General features: G+C 41.1%; 1 protein-coding gene across 11 annotated transcripts in view; it reads right to left on the reverse strand.

The window, feature by feature from the left end:
• Positions 1-15,113, reverse strand: part of LOC127624947 (gastrula zinc finger protein XlCGF57.1-like) — a 213,961-nt gene that overhangs the window by 110,537 nt on the left and 88,311 nt on the right. For 2 of the 11 annotated variants that reach the window (XM_052099890.1, XM_052099897.1), the window contains exon 1: positions 4,247-4,397. The exons of 5 other annotated variants lie outside the window; for them this stretch is intronic. In XM_052099890.1, coding sequence (XP_051955850.1) covers positions 4,247-4,270 — 24 coding nt within the window. In that variant the 5' untranslated portion in view covers positions 4,271-4,397. Of the gene's footprint in view, positions 1-4,246; positions 4,620-8,348; positions 8,441-15,113 lie in introns of those variants that run through there. 4 more of the 11 variants (XM_052099881.1, XM_052099885.1, XM_052099892.1 and 1 more) reach the window with 4 other exon arrangements.

Below are 15,113 nucleotides of genomic sequence, written 5' to 3' on the forward strand. Positions count from 1 at the left end.
GAACGTACTGTCATAACCTCCATCTAACCCTGATGGAGGGAACGAGACATTGTGTCAATGTAGTGACACAAGGGGTCGCTCTTGGGAGCCCAAAACACCTCTGATGTTTGAGAAATTGAATTGGCGAGTGGAATTTGCACTCCTTCTGCAACTGGATCCTGGACTTCCTGACTGGGAGTCCTCAGTCAGTCCGGATCGGTAACAGCATCTCCACCACCACCACCACACTGAGCACTGGGGCCCCCAGGGCTGTGTGCTCAGTCCACTGCTGTTCACTCTGCTGACTCATGACTGGGCAGCAATGCACAGCGCAAACCACATCGTCAAGTGCGATGACATGACCGTGGTGGGTCTCATCAGCAAGAACGACAAGTCAGCATTCAGAGAGGGGGTGCAGCGGCTAACGGACAGGTGTAGAGCCAAAAACCTGTCTTTGAATGTGGACAAATTAAAAGAGATAGTTGTTGACTTCAGGAGAGCACAGAGTGAACACTCTTCGCTGAACATCGACGGCTCCTCTGTGGAGATCGTCAAGAGCACCAAATTATTTCAGAACCTCACCTGGTCCCTCAACACCAGCTCTATTACCAAGAAAGCCTAGCAGCGTCTCTACTTTCTTCGAAGGTTGAGGAAAGCACATCTCCCATCCTCACTACATTTTATAGAGGGACTATTGAGAGCATCCTGAGCAGCTGCATCACTGCCTGGTTTGGGACTTGCACCGTTTCGGACCGCACAGCCCTGCAGAGGATAGTGAGGACAGCTGAGAAGATCATCGGTGTCTCTCTTCCCTCCATCAAAGACATTTACAAAAAACACTGTATCTGCAAAGCAACGAGCATTGTGGATGACCCCACACACCCCTCACACAAACTCTTCACCCTCCTGCTGTCTGGCAAGAGGTACCGAAGCATTCTGTGGCCAGACTGTGTAACAGCTTCTTCCCCCAAACCATCAGACTCCTCAACACTCAGATACTGGTCTGACACACACACACACACACACCTGTACACCATCCAACTTTTGCACATGTCCAGATTTGCACTTCAATTCATTGTCACTTTATTCCTGGCTGCTTCCTCAATAACTGCTATAAAATAGAACACCATTTCATAGTATGTTATGATTACATTTAGTATTTTAGAAAGTGTCATCTTTTTGCACTACTGTGTACTGGTCGGTCTCTCACTGTGCCTATTGCCCTGTTCCTTTTAATAATTTATTGTACTGTCCCATACATTTTTGCACGTGCACTTTATATAGGTATGTTATTTAGTCTGTGTAGTCTCATGTGGTTCTGTTTGTCCTATGTTGTTTTAAGTAGCACATGGTCCTGGAGGAACGTTGTCTCTGTGTACTGTACTAACTGTATATGGTTGAACGACAATAAAAAACACTTGACTGTGTTTTCTTTCCACGGAGTATTTAATTTTTTGGCTGGGGCCTTTTAATGGTTTTTATTTGTGTCAGGAAATGTTTTTCCTATTCTTTCAGGAGGAAAAGACACATCACAGTCACATACTCAGGATAGCTGTTTCCCCCATAACAGGACTGACCCACCTCCATGCTTGACTGTGGGATGGAGTCGTTCTTGTCATCTTTCTCCAGATGTTAAAATTCTAATTTGTTTTATTTTTCATATATAAAAGAGAGAATGCAACAAATCAGAAAAATCTACAACAGGATTAATTATCATCACACTGCAATGTCATGACACATATTGAGCTACACATAACACATAAGATAAAAATAAGCTACACATAATTATTTTCTCAGGTACTTAATGAGTCTAAATTGATGCACAACTTAATAATAATTTCATTAAATCACTCAAATGACAATCTTTATTCACACATTCACTATTTACTTGATATCATTGGACCAGAAGATGATTCTTGCTTGCTGTGACTATGTGGGCAGTTGTATGGTTTCTCTCCAGTATGAATTCTCTCATGTGTTTTCAGGTTTGCTGACCGATTGAAACTCTTTTCACAGTGTGAGCACTTGTATGGTTTCTCTCCAGTATGAATTCTCATGTGTATATTAAGATTGCCTTTGATTATAAAACTCTTTCCACACTGATGGCACGTGTAAGGCTTCTCTCCAGTATGAACTCTCATGTGTCTATCAAGACTGCCTTTAAGTGTGAAACTCTTTCCACACTGATGGCACGTGTAAGGCTTCTCTCCAGTATGAACTCTCATGTGTCTATCAAGACTGCCTTTAAGTGTGAAACTCTTTCCACACTGATGGCATGTGCAAGGTCTCTCTCCAGTATGAACTCTCATGTGTGTATCAAGACTGCTTTTACGTGTGAAACTCTTTCCACACTGATGGCATGTGTAAGGTCTCTCTCCAGTATGAACACTCATGTGTCTATCAAGACTGCCTTTAAGTGTGAAACTCTTTCCACACTGATGGCACGTGTAAGGCTTCTCTCCAGTATGAACTCTCATGTGTGTATTAAGATGGCCTTTAAATGTGAAACTCTTTCCACACTGATGGCACGTGAAAGATTTCTTGGCTGCTCTCCTTTGAGGATTATTTGGTGAGAAATTATTTGTATTCTTCGGGCGACTCAAAGATTTTTCTCCAGTTATGAAATCACGAAGTTCCTCCTCCACTTCATTCAGTTCTTCACGTTCCTCTTTCACATCCATCAGCTCTACAATGAACAGTGAATGGATAACAAAAACATCAAAGGGAAAAAAAAAATGCTAAATCTTGACAAAATAATTTTTCATTACTATATTATTACAGAATGTGATACAGATAAGGTTTCAGATTACTCAAGCCTTCACATGATAGATGTGGAGCATGTGAGATTTAAGGAAAAAAAGCGCACTTTGAAATTAAGAAAAATGGTTGACTGGATGATAATGAGTTCTGCTTTCTGTGACATCATTTATTACAGTTTTAGAAGAATTAACTAAAATATAGATTTTCTGCATATTGTGGCGCCATTTTCTGCTCCGTTCTGCATAACACGGTGGCTAATTTTTGCTTATTGTGGCCCATTCGGCACGTTTCGTGGCCAATCCACCGGCCCACTCGGTTCTCCCACTGGCCAGTCCGCCCCTGATTGGCCCCAAAGTGCATCGGCCTACCGGGAAAATGCCCGGTGGTTGTTTTTGTTTTTTTAGACATGGGTTGTGAGTGCCCACAAAGGATACACCTATTTCTATTGTTTGTTTACAAGTCATTACACAACCAACTCCCAGTTACTTATTAGACTTACTACATCCTTACAATCCACCATGAAGTCTGAGATCCAGTGATCAATATCTCCTCAATATCCCACACTCAAGAGTAGAGGAGGGAGAGTCTTTTCGGTTGTGGGTCCTATTTTATGGAATAGATTCAGTTTCAGATTGTCACCTTCATTATCTGTTTTTAAATCTTCTCTTAAAACTCACGTTTCACTGGCTTTTAATAGTATGTAATGTTCTGGTCTTAAATTGTTGTGTGTTTTTAGAACTTTGTATTCATCATTTTGTATTGTACAGCACTTTGGTCAGCCTTAATGCTGTTTAATGCTATATAAATACAAATAACTTGGAACTTGAAAAGAACATGCTCACTGGAATTAGAGACAGGTGTTAAGACATCATTTAGCCCAGGTGCAAGCACCCTTACCACTTTCTCTCCCTGAGAGAAAGTGGCACTCGACCACACATTGTTTCGACAACTTTATGCAACATCACAACATTATTGACCGAGATCTTGTTTTGAAGATGGGACCGTCGAACCTCTCTGTAAAGTCTTCTCCAGCATGAGTGAAGTCAAATGAAAACATGTAGTTTAAGATGGAGTACACATATTAGTTATACCAAGTGAATAATCTGAAAAATAACTTTAAATTGACTTCAGACTTAAAGCCATCTTTTTAAAAAACCCAAATCCAGAGTCTCTGTTTCTGAAGGACGGTAAAAATTAAAATTGCACCTTTTTAAAAGTTAAAAGCACTTTTAAAATTACAATAAAGACTTGAGTGATAAAACTCATCCTGACATGACAGTTGATTGTGATTAAAGTGTAAAACAACATACACACCCGGCCCCAATCTGGCTAATCAGCTGAGGAGACGGATAAATGCATCCGGATGCGGCAGGTCGAGAGAGAGCCACACACAGCTGTATTGTGTGTTTAAGTTTTCATTAAAATATGACTTTGATGCTTCATCCGGTTCCCGCCTCCTCCTCGCCCATCCTTTATACTGTTACAAACATTAAAGGAAGAAACATACCTGAAGGAGTATAATCATCTTCATCACTCTGTTGTTCCTCTGTTGTGGTTTCTCCTCTCATCTTCATCAGGTTCCTGCAGTCCAGCAGCTTCACTGAACACATCTTCACTGGTGTCTGCAGCATCTGCTGTTCATCATCATCTTCATCAGTCTGTTCTTCTTCTGTTGTGGTGTCTTCTTTTATCTCCTGCTTTACTTCAATCTTCACTGGTGTCTGCAGCATCTGCTGTTCATCCTCATCTTCATCAGTCTGTTGTTCCTCTGTTGTGTTTTCCTCTTTTATCTCCTGCTTCACTTCAATCTTCACTGGTGTCTGCAGCATCTGCTGTTCTCCAGCGTGAATCACATCCACCTGCTCTCTCATGATGAACATCTGAACACACAAACATCATCATTATAATGGACTGACATTCATCAAACTCAAAAAGACTGAACATTTAATGATTATACACAAGAACTGCTGTTAAACAAAACCACTTTGTTTTTTTATACGGTACAATTGGTTAGCTACAGAACCACAGAAACTTCCTGAAGTGTGGTGTTATGCAGCAGATGAGCCACAGGATGCTGGAGTCTCGTGATCTTCCAATTTATTTCATAGAGAAAGGTTTTGTTTTTTACACTGGGGGAGGTGAATTGTGGGTCTGTGTTAGTGATGGAAAGTCAGATTATTTTCCGCAAACCTGTTCTTTCATACGTAGCATTTTCTGATATTTTCGTAACAGCACTGTAGCTAGTAGTTTATCTTAACATTATATTAATATTGTTGTATGTGTTAAAGGTGCAGTCAGTTATTTTCCCCCACTAATAAAGTTTTACTCATAAAGAAATTGTAATTTTTAAACAAATGTATAAAATCATGACCGCTCACATAAGATGAGGACTCTAGTCATATCAGTGACCTTATAAAAGCTGTTTTATTCTACATGGGGCAGGGGTGCCCTCATGGGGGTGGCCATTTAAAATCACATGACCAACTGAAATACTACTTGCTTAATCTCAGTAACCGTCTTTTTATTGGACACTTTCACTCATGGATTAAATGAATCATGGCTGATTGTGAATAGTGAATTTCTACAGTGGCATCTGTAACTGAAAACTATTGATTTTGAATGAAGCAGCATCCACACCACTAGGTGTCGCCAAACCCGTTGTTTCAGACGGTTTGCTTCAATGAACCAGTTAAAATATTATTCACCAGTTCTTTTACATCATCACGTAATGACGTCACGACACATAATACTAATACATCGGCATCGTAGAATACGCACTCATAGAAGACACATTCAACAAAACCATATGTAGGCTCATCCTGCTGATCTTTACATTTTATTTAATTAAGTTATAATAATAAGAGTGTTTATCAGTGTTTCATTCAGTCTTACTATACATGCTACATTAAAGTTTTGCACCTAAAGCACCAAATACTGACACGGATATACAAATGCGAATTTTCTACACATGTCTAAAGCATACAAAGTTATTAAACGTGTCTTAAATAACTCGTCCTTTTTTACAGAAACCATGACCCAGCTCATCACAACGTCAGATATAATCTGCATGCACAATACTCAATAGTAAAATGTGTTTATATCTCATGACGGAAACATTTGTCCCCCTCATTCAATTCATCAGTTCACGCATGTTCATCCACCGCTCACTGATCAGCAGTTCTCAGTATTATGTCCGAAAAAGGCGATTCTCTGTTCAGTGTACTGTTGACTCGAGAACTGCTGTGATCGACTCAATGTACTGTTGACTCGAGAACTGCTGTGATCAACTCAATGTACTGTTGACTCGAGAACTGCTGTGATCAACTCAGTGTACTGTTGACTCGAGAACTGCTGTGATCAACTCAATGTACTGTTGACTCGAGAACTGCTGTGATCAACTCAATGTACTGTTGACTCGAGAACTGCTGTGATCAACTCAGTGTACTGTTGACTCGAGAACTGCTGTGATCAACTCAATGTACTGTTGACTCGAGAGCTGCTATCCTCGGATCAATGTACTGTTGACTCTAGAACTGCTGTGATCAACTCAATGTACTGTTGACTCGAGAACTGCTGTGATCAACTCAATGTACTGTTGACTCGAGAACTGCTGTGATCAACTCAATGTACTGTTGACTCGAGAACTGCTGTGATCAACTCAATGTACTGTTGACTCGAGAACTGCTATCCTCGGATCAATGTACTGTTGACTCGAGAACTGCTGTGATCAACTCAATGTACTGTTGACTCGAGAACTGCTGTGATCAACTCAATGTACTGTTGACTCGAGAACTGCTGTGATCAACTCAATGTACTGTTGACTCGAGAACTGCTGTGATCGACTCAATGTACTGTTGACTCGAGAACTGCTGTGATCGACTCAATGTACTGTTGACTCGAGAACTGCTGTGATCGACTCAATGTACTGTTCACTCGAGAACTGCTGTGATCGACTCAATGTACTGTTGACTCGAGAACTGCTGTGATCAACTCAATGTACTGTTGACTCGAGAACTGCTGTGATCGACTCAAATGTACTGTTGACTCGAGAACTGCTGTGATCGACTCAATGTACTGTTGACTCGAGAACTGCTGTGATCAACTCAATGTACTGTTGACTCGAGAACTGCTGTGATCAACTCAATGTACTGTTGACTCGAGAACTGCTGTGATCGACTCAATGTACTGTTGACTCGAGAACTGCTGTGATCGACTCAATGTACTGTTAACTCGAGAACTGCTGTGATCAACTCAATGTACTGTTGACTCGAGAACTGCTGTGATCAACTCAAATGTACTGTTGACTCGAGAACTGCTGTGATCAACTCAATGTACTGTTGACTCGAGAACTGCTGTGATCAACTCAATGTACTGTTGACTCGAGAACTGCTGTGATCAACTCAAATGTACTGTTGACTCGAGAACTGCTGTGATCAACTCAAATGTACTGTTGACTCGAGAACTGCTGTGATCAACTTCACTTGCCCCTTCAAAAATCCACTTGTCCAGGACAAACTTTTATGTAATTGTTGAATGGGGCTGATATGAAAGCTACCACACAAACACATGCACATACTCAGTGATGTCACCGTTTAGCAGTCCAACAAAGGCTGTTGAAATCTTGACTATATTGTTTTCATAATCGTTTGAAGCCAAAGATGTGATTGAAAATAAAATGTGATTGTTCGCCCAACCCTACTCGAGGTTTTCAAACATTTTGGTCAGATTTGGTGAACTGGATCAACTCGTTCACTAAAAAGAACCGGTTCAAAAGAACGAATCGATCATGAAATGGACATCACAATAAATGGTTTTACATTTATTTAAATACATTTGTCTCGTGTGCCCAAAAAATAAACTTTCAATCACAATGACGAAAATATGATTAAATCACCGTTTACTCAAAATATTTAGCAAATGTGTTAAATTGCCCTTTTGTTGACCATTTAGCCAATTAAGTATGTTATCAAAAACACATATTGACTGACTACAAAAATAATATAATTATGAAAACGTCAACTCGTATAAGTTATCTGAAGATCAGGGGAACATGCTGCAATAACCTCTTTTAAGGGACGTTTTTAGGACATTAGCGCGACGTTTCTGGAACGTTAGTCAAAGTTTGTCAAGATTGAACTTTACCAACACGTCTTCAAACTGGACTAAAATATAAACATGAGTTTAGCCACAGACAGACAGAAAGTGGAAATAAACCTGTTCTGAAGTGTTTTAGTTGTTTTGTTCATCTCTTGCATATGACCAGTAATCCCAAAAGTATTTACACAAACTTGAGGAAACCAAAAAGCGTTTGTTTGTGCCCGTCTCTCCAATATATATTATCACCTTCATTGAACTCATTTACAGTCAGTCGCTGGATTTAAAGACTCATTTAAGCAGAATATTCTCACATTTCTGTTTGTTTCTCCTGAAAGGGATTTTTTAAAGCGTCTGTAACAAAACAAAGCGACATGCGTCGATAAAAAACAGATTTTACACTCATTAAAACGCAAAAGAGAGAAAAACAACATATAACAATAACAACAACAACAAAATATAAGTCAAACTAAATATTAATCTCACAAATAATGTAAGACACATTAAACACGTACCGAACTGAGCGCTCAAACTGCAGCTGTGTTTGAATTCGTCCCTATTCACTATATAGTGCACTATTTGGGCTTTCTTCTTCTTCTGGTGTTTTCTGTCGGTTTATAAAACAACTTCCGGTGAATTTCCGCCTCCTGCTGGACTGGAGTGAATAAAATACCCACATCTGATTAATCGGTCCTGCAGTCTAACTTTAAAATACTTTAAACTGTTTTACAACATTATACAGGAAAAGGTATTTGTAATGTATTCCGTTAGATTACTCAAGGTCAGTAATGTATTCTAAATACTTTGGATTACTTCTTCAGCAAAGGTATTTTTTCAATTGTTTTGACTATAAAAACTCTGCCAGTACAGTAACACAAAATACACAAAGAAGATCCTGCTCTTGTGACTTCCTTTGAACCGTTACAGTAACACACTACATTTATTCTGTTACATTTACTGGAAGAAAAAAAATACTTTGAGTAAGTTTAAAAGAGGGTACTTTTTAACAGTACTCAAGTCAATTTCTAATGAATTTGTTTTACTTCGTTACAATGGGCAGAAATCCTGTCATTACAATAATCAAATCAAATCACTTTATTGTCACACTACTGTCACTGTGTACACAAGTGCAACAGTAGGTGAAAGTCTTGTGTGCAGTTCCGAATAACATAGCAGTACCATTTACAATAAACAACATATTTACACAACACAATTTACATAAGAAATGTAAACATACTTACACAACACAATATACAATGTACAGTAAACAATACACACAATTAGGGCACCAAAGGAGGGAGGTGTTGTTTACACTATTGCACCAGTTGATGAAATGGAAAAGGTACGGTGTGTTCACCGTTCACTTTTGAAGACCCGGGTCCGGAGAGAATCGCCGATTGTTGAGCAGCCTATTGGTCCAGTTAGTGGACAAAGGTTTTCCCTGCTAGATGAGGAGGTGGATGATGCTGATTTGATGGTGTTTGTGCCTGAGACCCTGCAACCTGCACAAGAGATTGCGCCTGAGAGTTTGGGACGTTTAGGGTCATCCGAGTTCCCAAAAGTGTTATGGTTAGGTGGTACAGGTCCTGTTGCTGTAACATCAGGGGAGCCAGTTAATGGAGAGGTGAATCCTCTAGTTGTTGAACAGGAGGTATCCTTGAGCTCACCTTCGGTTTTCATTGGTGAAGGGCCAGTTGCACTACGCAGGACTGGGCGTACTACAGCAGGGCAGCACTCTAATATGTATCATCTTCCACGCACGGTGAGTGGGTTGGAAAGGGAGGTTGAGGGTCCCTCTGGGCCAGTGTCTAGTGCCATCTCAGTTTGGTTTAGGACCTGGGATTAACCATCTACTGTCTAGGTTGCAAGGGTTCCTTTTTTTGATCGTCGGGAAGCCAACACAGAAAAGGGGGGTAGACTGTAGTGGGGAAGTCCGCTATCTTCCCTAATAAACATATTTGGGTCGTAAGCCGATTAGCTGTCACCCTTGTGATATAAAAAGGCAAGGATTCGTCTCTCGGATGTGTGTCATTGTCAACGTCACAATTGCGTCACCAGCGCAGCATTGCTGCTTCTTCCGGCATCAGATGTGGACATTTAGAAAGGTATGAGCAGTTGTTTTCCCCATTTTATTGGTATCTAATTTGGTAACTGAATGTCCGCTGTTTGTATGATAGTAAGCGTTGGTTGCTTGACTACCATTCCCAGTAATATGAGTCGCAGCCGTGGGAATTTACGTGCGTGGTCTTTCAGTTCTTTTCATGGCTATCGCTGCTGTGCATGCCTCAAGTACGTCTGTGTTGTCATCATCGGTATGTATATAGGGGTGCTTGCTAATTTTGGGACGAAGGGCTGAAGGTAGCAGTCGTAATATTGTGTTTTTGTTTTAGGTGCGCTTCCTGGTATAACGGCATCGTCCATGCAAACTAGTCCATTGTTAAGGCTGTATTGTGCATGCCTTTGAACACATCTGCAGCATATCGTCATCTTTGCGCTTCCTGGTACACCGGGAGCGTTTGTGTAAACGACTAGTCTGGGCATATTTTACATTCTGCATTGGAATAACACTGCTCTTCTGTTTTTGTTTATTGTAATATTGTCTGTCTTGTGGTTTCATTTATGGATTTGTTTTGTATTCTTGGTTGGCTTGAGTTGTGTGTGTGTGTGTGTGTGTGTGTGTGTGTTATTTTGAATAGTGTCCTACGTGTTAGCTTGGGGATGCTCTGGCTAATGCTGTTTATGTGGTGATGTAATACCAGAGCAACATGGTGGCATGTGATTTTTATTGTAATGTGTTTGTTTTCTTTATTTCAAGTGTCCTTGTGATCTGAGCTTTATGTAACCTCTTATGAGGAGTGGTGAGACTGTTTGCATGTAGTATTTTTGTAGGTCATTTCTAGTTAGCCAAGTTGTGCCAATGTTTTGTAGTATTAAACTTTGAACACTAATGTGTTAATTTTATGTGTTCACAGGACTTGGGTGCCAAAGGCAGGAAGGCCGGCTTTATTCTTTCACAGTGGGGCTGGTGACTGTGTGCAGTGCTCGTCACTGAAATCCTGATTTTGGGTGTGAGTGTGCACTTGTGAATGCTGTGATTCTCTATTATAGGTGTGATATAATCTCTGGTAGCCCGCCCCTGCCGGAAAGCCCCAGGTCCTTTGATTGTTGTAGGTTCATAATTCTTTTATAAACTCCAGTGGCACCTTGGCTAAGGCCTCTTTCATTTTAAAGTTTTGTCTTAAATTTTGTTAATAAAGATGAATATTTTTGTAATGTTATTCATGTCTCCGACCTTTCATTGAGTAAGAGATTTGGTCCTTTAGTTCCCTGGGTGAAATTCCCAGGGTGGCGTAGTCTTTGTCGTAAATGTGTGCCGAACTATAGTTACACTGTCCTTGTAGCGGCCTAAGGTCTATTGCCACATTGGGAACAGTGTGCACTGCTTTAAACACTTGTTTTTCAAATCTGATCTTTAGAACTCACTGTCAAATCAACTCTGTATATTCAGACTGTGTAGACAATATCCACTGTAAATTCATGAAATGTGCAGTAAGCAAAACATACAATTCATGAGCATTGAGAACATAGACAGAGAATACACACATGCTCCACAGGAAACAAATCAACATAAATAAAGTCATATACATGAGCTGTTAACTGTGGGTCATCATCATATTTCTATCAGTTCAGGTTAGAGAAATGGGATAACAATAAGTGACACTTCAATTAAGGCTCTCATTAATTAGTGGAGTTAACGAGGCATCCAGGTGATGCAAATATTTCTCTGTTGGGCTATAAAAGTCCTGGTTTGACTGAAACTTCAGTATAGCTGGATTGGTTTTCATAGTAGTTCATTTTGTGGTTCTCTTACGAGAGGTTCTCTCGTATTGCGTAAGCTAGCTTACGCTACGGGAAAGATTCATCTTTTCTGAGATATTGAAGCCAAAATATTATCCTTAAAGGGGTCATGACATGGGTTTTTTTATTGTATTATTATGTTCCCTTAGGTGCAATTATAGTATTAATATATTTTTTTTTAAGAAAAACTTTTAAAATCTAGTGATTTATGACCTTTTCATGCGCGCGCCCATTCTCTGGCCGCTCTGTCACACGACCAGCCCTATGTGTAGAAAATGTGCCCACAATCCAGTGTTCACCTCTACACACAAGCACTACATGTCTCGTGTCCCCACCAGAGCACGCTCACATAAAGCGGTTACGAACCGCTCGAGTGTTAGAGTCAATAAATGCGCCCACGAATACGTGCGCGCGCCCATTCTCTGCCCGCTCTGTTACACGGCAAGCAAACATTCCTCTGTGTGTAAGTCCCGTGTCCATGACTATGCTTGCACATCAAGTAACAGATGTGACCCTTTCCCCATTCATTCCAATCGGGAAGTCACTCACAAAACAGCCTGTTCATGCTGTCTGCGAGCAATCATGCATAAACACACTAAACGCGCTCACACATTTTGTTCAGCGCTCTGTGTGCGGCAATCAGAGCGAATTGGCCATTCACCCTCTAGCGTTACGCTTCAAAGCGTGGGAAGCTATTCCAGGGATATCCAAGTGGGTGTTAAGCACAATACAACAGGGCTATTTGCTACAGTTCGATCGCCGCCCTTCTTGCTTCAGAGCGCGGCTCGAAACCACTGTGAACACGGAAGCAGCGTGCATGCTTCGTTCAGAAATAGCAAGCCTTCTGTGCAAAAGGGCCATAGAGAAAGTGCCACCCTCTCTGAGCGAGTCGGAGCTTTACAGCCGTTATTTTCTTGTTCCCAAGAAAGACGGCGGCCTCAGACCCATATTAGATCTCAGGGTTTTGAACAAGGTGCTTGCAAAAAGACCATTCAAAATGCTTACAATCAGGAAACTCCTCGCGCATGTGCGCCAGGAGGACTGGTTTATTTCTCTCGATCTGAAAGATGCATACTTTCAGATTCAGGTAAATCCCCGTCACAGGCCATTCTTGAGATTCGCCTTCGACGGCCAGGTTTATCAATACACCGTCCTCCCGTTCGGCCTGTCCTTAGCACCCCGTACTTTCACGAAGTGCATGGATGCGGCGCTCGCACCCCTGCGGAGTCAGGGTTTGCGAATTTTGAACTATTTGGAGGACTGGCTGATTATGGCACAGTCACATATGGAGCTTCTGTCTCACAGAGCAGTTCTCCTCAGCCATCTGAACAGTTTGGGTCTTGCAGTCAATTGGACCAAGAGCTCACTACAGCCCAGTCAGAAAACTTCCTTCCTTGGAATAGAACTAGACTCCGTGGCAATGACGGCTCGCTTATCTACACAGCGTGCGCGCCGTGTTCAGCGACTAGCCGCATCTTTTCAGATGAACAGCCTCACGCCTCTGAAGAAATTCCAGAGAGTGCTAGGTTACATGGCCTCAGCCGCAGCAGTACTTCAGATGGGTTTACTGCACATGCGCCCGCTTCAGCATTGGCTAAACACCTGCGCGTCTCGCCGGGCTTGGGCCACAGGCCGCCAGCCCATCAAGGTGACTCAGACCTGTATTTCAGCTCTGCAGTCCTGGACAGTGGCCGAATGGTATCAGCGGGGAGTGACAATGGGAGCTGTATCTCGCCGAAAAGTCATCTCGACAGACGCGTCCAACACGGGTTGGGGCGCGGTCTGCGAGGGCTCTCCGGTTTTCGGCCTATGGTCAGTTCAGGAAAAGCTCCTTCACATAAATTGTCTGGAAATGATAGCGGTCGAGTACGCGCTCGTGCGCTTTCTCCCGGTCATTCAGGGTCACCACGTCCTGGTCCGTTCGGACAACAGATCTGTGGTATCCTACCTAAACCTTCAGGGCGGTGTCAGATCCAGGAACCTATTCCATCTGACGAAACGCATACTGAGTTGGTCCCAGTGCCACCTGCGCTCGCTGAGGGCGACGCGGCGGTGGGCTTGCCACTGTTTTCCGAGACACTTTTAAATGCAGACTACTATCCACACAAACATATCTGAGTTTCGAGGCACATTTACTGAAGATTGATACTGTGGATTCATTTTTCTGTGCTTTGGTATATAGACCTCCCAAACTAAATAAGGATTTCATCCAGCAATTCTCTGATTTTCTCTCTGGTTTGGTGTCTCGCTGTGATAAACTTCTGGTCCTTGGGGATTTTAATATTCATTTATGCTGCCCGTCAAAGCCATTGGTTAATGAATTTCTTTCTATTATTGAATCTTTTAATTTCATACAACATGTTACTGGTCCTACCTATAAGAAAGGTCATACATTAGATCTTGTGTTATCATTTGGTATTTCTGTATCAAACTTGGAAGTTTCAGATGTGGGCATTTCTGACCATTATTCAGTGGTATTTGATGCTGTTTGTTCCTATATCCATCCAATCTCTTTTCAGCCTTTACACTATGCTAGGTCCATTAATTCTATAACTGCAAACCTTTTTTCAGAATTGTATTTATCGCATGTTACAGACAAAGCCTTTGGAGAGGATATTGAAGTGCAGGTTGAGGTTTTTACGAAGTCATGTACTTCTATTTTAGATTGTGTTGCCCCTCTTAAACTAAAGAAACACAAGGGAACCTCTCAACCGTGGCTAAATAATGTAACTCGCACTCTTAGACAAGAATGTAGAAAAGCTGAATGGAAGTGGAAGAGAGATAAACTTCAAGTCTCCTATGAGATATTAAAAAATGCTTTGGCTAACTATCAGAAAGTAGTAAAAGAGGAAAAAATTTAATTTTACTCTAAGGTAATTTCAGATAATGCAAATCGGCCAAAAGTACTATTTGACACAATTGATTCTATTTTAAACCCCTCAAGAAATGTTATGAGAGCTGCCACACAAGAGACTTGTGAAGATTTTTTATTGTTTTTTACACAAAAAATTGAGAAGATCAGAAGTGAAATAGTACCTGTACATTCCTGTTCATTAATTAATCCTGCGCTGTCTAATATTTTTTCTAACTTTGAACCAGTTTCACCAGCGCAGTTGGCAGATATTGTCTCTAAAATGAACGGAGGTAGCTGCAGACTGGATGTTCTACCTACCCATCTTTTTAAAGATGTTTTTCCTACTGTGAGTTCTAGCCTAACAGCTATAATTAACAGTTCTCTAATGAACGGAGTGGTACCTAATAGTTTTAAACATGCAATTCTTCATCCCTTCTTAAAAAAACCTAACTTGGATCATACAGTATATCACAATTATAGGCCAATTGCTAAATTGTCTTTTATTTCGAAAATTTTAGAGAAAGTGGTCTATTCACAGTTCTATTCATATCTGAATATTTATAATATT

The sequence above is a fragment of the Xyrauchen texanus genome, chromosome 31 (assembly GCF_025860055.1).
Source record: "Xyrauchen texanus isolate HMW12.3.18 chromosome 31, RBS_HiC_50CHRs, whole genome shotgun sequence".
Lineage (NCBI taxonomy): Eukaryota > Metazoa > Chordata > Actinopteri > Cypriniformes > Catostomidae > Xyrauchen > Xyrauchen texanus.